Source organism: Setaria viridis, chromosome 1 (genome assembly GCF_005286985.2).
Source record: "Setaria viridis chromosome 1, Setaria_viridis_v4.0, whole genome shotgun sequence".
In the NCBI taxonomy this organism is placed as follows: domain Eukaryota; kingdom Viridiplantae; phylum Streptophyta; class Magnoliopsida; order Poales; family Poaceae; genus Setaria; species Setaria viridis.
The window spans coordinates 28114333-28121382 of record NC_048263.2 but is presented as its reverse complement, the minus strand read 5'-3'; the positions used below and the strand labels follow the sequence as shown (position 1 = coordinate 28121382).

General features: G+C 47.3%; 1 protein-coding gene across 2 annotated transcripts; it reads left to right on the top strand.

Moving 5' to 3' along the window:
• Window positions 1-3287, top strand: LOC117858579 (uncharacterized). Of its 2 annotated transcripts, XM_034741677.2 has the most exons (4): window positions 1-401; window positions 483-2115; window positions 2216-3171; window positions 3269-3287. In XM_034741677.2, exons 2-3 carry the CDS (start codon window positions 544-546, stop codon window positions 3143-3145), a joined length of 2502 nt encoding a protein of 833 aa, XP_034597568.1. In that variant the 5' UTR covers window positions 1-401; window positions 483-543; the 3' UTR covers window positions 3146-3171; window positions 3269-3287. The 2 variants fall into 2 exon arrangements, with proteins under 2 accessions (XP_034597568.1, XP_034597562.1); XM_034741671.2 differs by lacking the exon at window positions 3269-3287 and having other exon boundaries at window positions 2216-3249.
• The last annotated feature ends 3763 nt before the right edge of the window (window positions 3288-7050 follow it).

The window sequence follows — 7050 nt, the reverse complement described above, 5'->3', positions numbered from 1 at the left end:
ACTGGACCCAGGCCCGAGCGCATGGGCGTGCAGCCGGTACGCCGGTACAGGGCCCCCAATTTCCAGGGGCCCAAAATATTTTCTACGCAGACACGCAGGCCTGCAGCCCATCAGGCACCCGGAAGCAAAACAGGTTAATTTAGCTTGCCTGCAGCCCATCAGGCACCCGGAAGCAAAACAAGTCAATTTAGCTCGGTCAGTCTCCGCAAGGCCCTAACTCCGCCGTCTCGCATGCCTCCGCGTCTTGTCTCCCATCCACGCGATCGCTTTTTGGTTTTCTCATCCGTCCGCCGACCAGCGCAGGCAGCAACCAGTAGACGTCACCGCGTGATTAATTTGCCGTTGCTGCCGGCCGATTAATTTGTGAATTGGGATCGATCGTCGAGTCTCCACGAGTCCAGGTACCTAATCTGGTTCAGTTAATTTTTAATATGTTAATAAATGTTAATTAGTGATGATTAATATTATATTGATCCATCTAGGTGTTCGGTTATCTTTGTTCCGGTTCTGAATTATCTAGTGTTTCAATTTGAGGTTGTAGTCATGTCTTCTGCAAATCGGTCTAGAAAGTATGAATCTGGTTACCAAAAGCGTAAGAAAAAACAAAGAATAGAGGATTTAACTCAATCTCAAAAGGGTGCTATGGATAAATTTGTTAGAAAAGAGTCCACCGATAATCAATCACTTGGTCAAGGACAGGGAGCTGCACTTGATAATAATGATGACAATGATCCTACAGATGGTCAGATAGAGACAGAAAATATTGTTGGGGTTGAGGAAGTTAATGATGACAATATTGTTGCAGATGTTAATGATTCCTTTCAGCCTGATATATTTGATCCTAGATATTGGGATTCCCTTGATCATAAACAAATTGATATTTTAGCAGAAAAGGGCCCTACAAGAGATTTATCAATTACAAAAGGTCCTAAGGATAGATATTCCAGAAGGTTTTCTGCACTATTCTATACAAGAATTTTATCAAATGGGGAGCATTGTGATAGAGATTGGCTTGTCTATTCTAAGGAACTCGACAAGGTCTTTTGCTTTGGTTGTAAATTATTTACAAAAGGCCATCGAAAAGGTCAGTTGGCAAATGAGGGGTTTAATGACTGGATACATCTTGGTATTAGACTTAAAGAGCATGAGACAAGTCCAAATCATGTTTTGAGTATGACAACTTGGTATGAGTTGCGTAGTAGATTGCAAAAGGATCAAACTATTGATAAAGATGCTCAACGACAACTCGAGAAAGAAAAGGACCATTGGAGAAAAGTTTTGTTCAGAATTGTTTGCATTGTTAAATTTCTTGCCAAGCATAATCTAGCTTTTCGTGGGACTAATAGCAAAATGTATGAAGATAGCAATGGGAATTTCTTGGGATTGGTAGAGATGTTGGCTGAATTTGACCCAATTATTCAAGAACATGTTCGTCGTATTACAAGTGAGGAAACTCAAGCTCATTATCTTGATTTTAAGATTCAGAATGAGTTGATACATTTGCTTGCTTCTGCTATTAAGTCTGAAATTATTAAGAAAATAAAGAGTGCAAAGTACTTCTCTGTCATACTTGATTGTACTCCTGATGCAAGCCACCAAGAACAAATGTCTTTAATTATAAGATATGTTGACTCATCTTCAAGTGATGTTCGCGTAGAAGAATCCTTTATAGGATTTTTGGATGTCAATGATACAACTGGGCAAGGAATTTTTGACGTGCTAGAGAATGAACTAAAGCTCCTTGGTCTTGATATAGATGATGTGAGAGGACAAGGTTATGATAATGGGTCAAATATGAAAGGGAAACATAAAGGGGTAAAAAAGAAACTTTTGGATGTAAATCCTCGTGCTTTCTATTCTGCTTGTGGTTGCCATAGCCTTAATTTAACACTTTGTGATATGGCTAAGACTTGTGGTAAAGCTAAGGATTTCTTTGGAATCATCCAGCGCATCTATACAACTTTTGCTAATTCTACCAAGAAATGGCAGATTCTGAAAGATAACATATCAGGATTGACTCTTAAGTCAGTATCAGCTACACGTTGGGAGAGTCGTGTTGAAAGTGTTAAAGCTATAAGATTTCAGTGCACAGACATTCGAGAGGCTCTACTTCAGGTACCCAATATTATTGTACACTTGTACTGATATTTGATAATGATGTACTTATTTTGGCAATCTCCAACTATAACACATATTTTCTTCCTTTCAATTTCAGGTATCTGATGTTGATAATGATCCAAAAACAAGCAGTGAGGCTAAGGGCTTGGCAAACAATGAACTTGGAGAATATGAATTTATATTGTCAATCGTCATTTGGTATGAGGTATTATATGCCGTTAATTTAGTAAGCAAACACTTGCAAGCAAAAGATATGCTTATTGATGTTGCCATTGAGAAAGTGGAAGGGTTGATTTCTTTCTTCAAGGGTTATAGGGAAACTGGTTTCTCAGAAGCATTAGAGATTGCCAAAGGGATTGCACTTGAGATGGATATTGGTACAACGTTTCGTAAAAGAAGAGAAATTAAAAGAAAGAAACAATTTGATGAGAACCTAGATGACACAAATGCTACTACACAATCTGCCGAGGAGCTATTTAGAATAAGCTATTTTTTACCTATTGTTGATCAAGCAATTTCCTCACTCACAACAAGATTTGAACAGTACCAGAGTTACCAACAAAATTTTGGTTTCCTATTTACCTCTGAAACATTACAATCATTGGATGACACGAGTTTGAAATCTTCTTGTGATAATCTTGGGGCTGTCCTTACAAAAGACGGAAAATCTGATGTTGATGCCAATGATTTGTATGTGGAGTTAAAGTTTCTTCAACATTTCATTCCTAAAGAAAATATGGGTCCTATTGAAATTCTAAAGTTCCTAAAGCGGCATGACTGTTTTCCCAATGCAAGTATTGCATATAGAATTCTGTTGACCATTCCTGTGACCGTTGCATCAGCAGAGCGAAGCTTTTCAAAATTGAAACTATTGAAGTCATATTTACGTTCGACAATGACACAACAAAGACTTAATGATTTGGCTACAATAGCACTTGAAAGTGGATTACTGGAGAAGATTGATTATGAGCATATTATTGAAGATTTCATTTCAAGGAATACTAAAAGAATGAAGTACTTCAATTAAAGATTATGAAAGCAAAAGTTGAATAGGTACGATTTTTGATATATCTTATTGTGATATATATCATATATCTTATTTAAAGTTCTATTTTTTTTAAGGTAGATCTCATTTTAAAGTTTGGTACAGGGCCTCGATTTTTGCCGGCTCGGCCCTGACTGGACCGACGAGCAGATGACGCGCGTGCTCCACATCCTCGCGGCGTCATCTCCCGATCAGATCGTCGCAGTTGCCAGGAACCATGCAGGGTAAGATCGATTTGTTCATCATATCTCATGCTCCTGCTATGTTTCAAATTCGTTTGCATTTTATGTGTGTTCTGTCTGTCCGGCCAGGTCCAACATCCTTCAGACGCTGATGGGCAGAATGGCCGGGAATCCCGGGCACGCCGAACTCTTCACCAGCACCCTCGCCCGCGTCGGCGAGCACGGTGTGGTCTCCCTCATGGAACACTCGGACGGCTGCCGCCTGATCATCACATGCCTCGACACGTTCTCCATCTACCAGAACCGGGTACACGCCGATTATTTCAATCATCCCACACGGCCACACGCATTAATTCTCCATGCGTAATCTATTAGCAGCAATAATGTAATGGCGAATTGGCGATTCGACGATCTAATAATTAACAAGCGTACGTGTACCTGCAGTTCATCACCGCCGTCGTCGCCAGCAGCTTCTTCCTTCGCCGCCTGTGCCGTGACAAGCACGGTTGCACCGTGGTGAACAGGTGCATCGACAAGGCCGCCGGCGACGACGAGCAGCTGTCGAGATCGATCGTCCTCGCCATGCGCAGCGACGGGATCGCGCTCGCGGAGCACGGCTTTCATATACGCACATTATTTGATTCATTGATCTCAGGACGTGATCGCCGTCGTCGTTGCCGGCGGCGGTTCGCCTTTTGGGTGTGGCAGGAACTTCGTGGTGCAGCAGGTGATGAGGTCGGTGCCGGAGGCGAGGGGCTGGCTGCACGAGCTGTTCCGGCCGGGGGCGGTACGTGAGGCTGTCGAGGCAGGCGCCCAGCAGCCATGTGGTGGAGGGGTGCCTGCTAGAGCACTTGTCGCCGGAGCAGGCCGACGAGATCGTCAGGGAGCCACACACCTTGTCTTTTTGTTACTTACATCGGGGAGTAGCATGGAGAGTGTTGCTTATCAGATGAATTTTGATGTTGAGTCTTAGGTCTGTTTGGTTTGCCCTTACTTATTTTAGGGATAAAACTTGCTTATTTTCAAGAACTAAAGTTTAGTCCTCCTATTTGGTTGTAGGGATTAAAGAGCAATAAATGACTTGAACAATGACCTCAGTACCTCTAATCAATTGTGCCCCTGCCCTTTTCCCTCCTCCAGCTGCTGCTCCTTCCTCCCGAGCGTAGCCGCATCCTTCTCCCTGTTCCTTTCTTCTTCCGCCCGTCCCCTGGCCCCCTCTTGTGCCGCACCCTGCCTCCTGCGCCCCGCGCCCCGACCCACTACGTCGCCTGGTCCTGTCGCCACCACGCCTTGCCTCGCCGCTCCTAGCTCACCACCTGTCACCCGGCCACGCGCTCCACCGCCACACCACCACGCCACTGATAACCCACCTGCGTTGCGTCCTGCCTGCCCTCCTGCGCCCGCCGCCGCACTGTGCGCCCCTACGTCGCTCACGTTCTCGAAGTAGATGTCGATGCCCTCCGGGAAGCACTGCTTGAGCACCAGCTGGTCCTCGGGCGCGAGGTGCGGGTCGAAGGAGTCGAGCATGCGGGTGACATCGTAGCCCATGATGACGGAGCCCGAGGCCAAGGTGGCGTGTAGGACTCCTGCAGTGGGCATGACATCTTGGGCCGCATGTAGGGGTCGTAGGAGCGGTAGAGGTTGCGGACGAGGACAGACCCAAGCGGGTCATCACCGGTGAGGCGGAGGGGCACCTCGGCGCCAAGCAGAGGAAGGGGGCTGGTGGTGGCGGAGGAGTGGCCCGAACCGAGGGTAGCACAGGCGGGGATGGTGTAGGGGGATGGCGCAGTGAGCGGCGGCAGCGGGGATGGCGTGTGGATGGGTGCGACGGGGGGGGGGGGGGGGCGAGAGAGAGGTGCAAACAGACAAGCATTCAATGAGGGCAGGGGGTGTCCAGGGTACCTTTTAGCCCCCATAAGCAACCCTTTGATGGCTTATGGATTAAAGTTTAGTCCAAATAAGCAGGGGTGTTTGGAGGTTTAGGGGCTAAAATGGACTAAAGTTTAGTCCTAAACTTTAGCAGGGGCAAACCAAACACCCCCTTAGCTTGTTGGCACGCGCGGAGATACTTAGAGGGTGTTTGGTTCCCATGGACTAAAGCCTTTTGGACTAAAATTGGCACTTTTCAGTTCCTAAACACCCAAACAGGTGGACTAAAATTTGGACTAAAGGCTTTAGTCCTCTAGTCCACAAAATTGGACTAAATTGGACTAAAGTGTCTTGGGAACACCCCTACCCCTCGTTACTCCCCATCCCACCCTCCCGCCCGCCCACCGCTGCCCTCCCGTCGCCTCCCACCTGCTGCTGCCTTCCCACCTGGCTTCTTCCCACCGCCTCCCACCCGCCGCCACCCTCCCACCCCAGTCGCAGCGGCCAGTGATCAAATCACCAGCCCTTGGGGACCAAACAGTGCGATGAGGAAGGGAGCCATGGTTGGCACGGACCCGGATCCCGAGCAGCGGCCCTCTCGAATCCACACCTCCCCGGGCCACCCCTCTCCCCGCTCCGTCGCGTCGCCCTTGGGTGGGCGCCGGTGTTGCGGCGGCGGGTGGGTTGTGGTTGGGGACAGGGCCTGCGGCGTGTCCCGGTGGCGGTGGCGGTAGGGGTTGGAAACTATGTTGTGCTGTGAATCTGTGATCTGCTGACTACTCTGCTTTGCTCTTCCTGCTGAGTCTAGCGCTAGCAGAAGCCAGAAACACTAGAACAGGGAAAAAAGGTACCAGGGGTAGGGAAGAAGGGTAAAAGGGTCTTTCTTCAACGGCATTTATGGACTTTAGTCCACTTTAGTCCATGGAACCAAACAGGGGTGGGACTAAAGTTTAATCCATGGACTAAAGGAACCAAACAGAGCCTTAATGTTGTCGCAATTGTTAGTGTTGGATTGCTTTCGTGTGTCAGTTGCTGTCAGGGTTCAAAAGTAAGCTAGACCAGGTTCATTTTGGCCAGAGTCTTTTGTTATAAGCAAATTTTTTATTCACCTTAATTTGATGCATCTAACTTTTGAACAATTCAAAATCCTGCATCTTGTGATCTTATATCAAAAGGAATATGCTCAATATAGTGAGCGTTGAGATAAATTGTTGAAAGCACCACTTTAAATTATGCACATCATTATTTGAATTTAGTGGATGGTTTCCTAAGGGTGTGATTGGTAGCTGGGAGGGGGGCGTCCGATGGACCGTCCAGAACCATCTCGTACACTCTCGCCGGTTTGGTTCGCCTCCCCACACGAAACACCCGCACCCCCTCGTTCACTTTCCCCATTCCATCCCACATTCCTCCATCCGCCCAGAGGCGACCTTCGCTTGCGAGCCGGGATGGAGCAATACTGGTAGGAAGATTTCAGGTGAGCGCGGCAGATGGCGTTGTCCTAGGGATAAAGGCGCGGGAGGCTAGGGTTATCGCCCCATTCTCGCGCCACTGCCTTCACTCCCCTCCATTTCCCTGGTGCGCCTTCTCCTCTCCCTCCCCTTCTTCGACCTCGGTTCGCTAGTCAGGTCGAGGTCCTCCGGCAACCTACTGTTGGTCCTCCGGTGCAGTGACGGTACATCTCCCCCTCCTCTAATGCTGGTTCCTCCTCTCTCCCACACTAATCTATTAATTTGTCTATTTTTGTTTAGCGTCGATGAACTCTAGGTTCTTATATTCTCATATCTGTGCGGTACTTTTGTTCGTGTGCATCTGGATCCATGTTTTTGTAATGTG

Bases quoted from the DNA above. Each gene is read 5' to 3' on its own strand.
- LOC117858579 (XM_034741677.2), top strand. From the start codon at position 544: ATGTCTTCTGCAAATCGGTCTAGAAAGTATGAATCTGGTTACCAAAAG. The intron at 2,116-2,215 runs GTACCCAATATT...TTTCAATTTCAG, and splicing joins TTCGAGAGGCTCTACTTCAG to GTATCTGATGTTGATAATGA.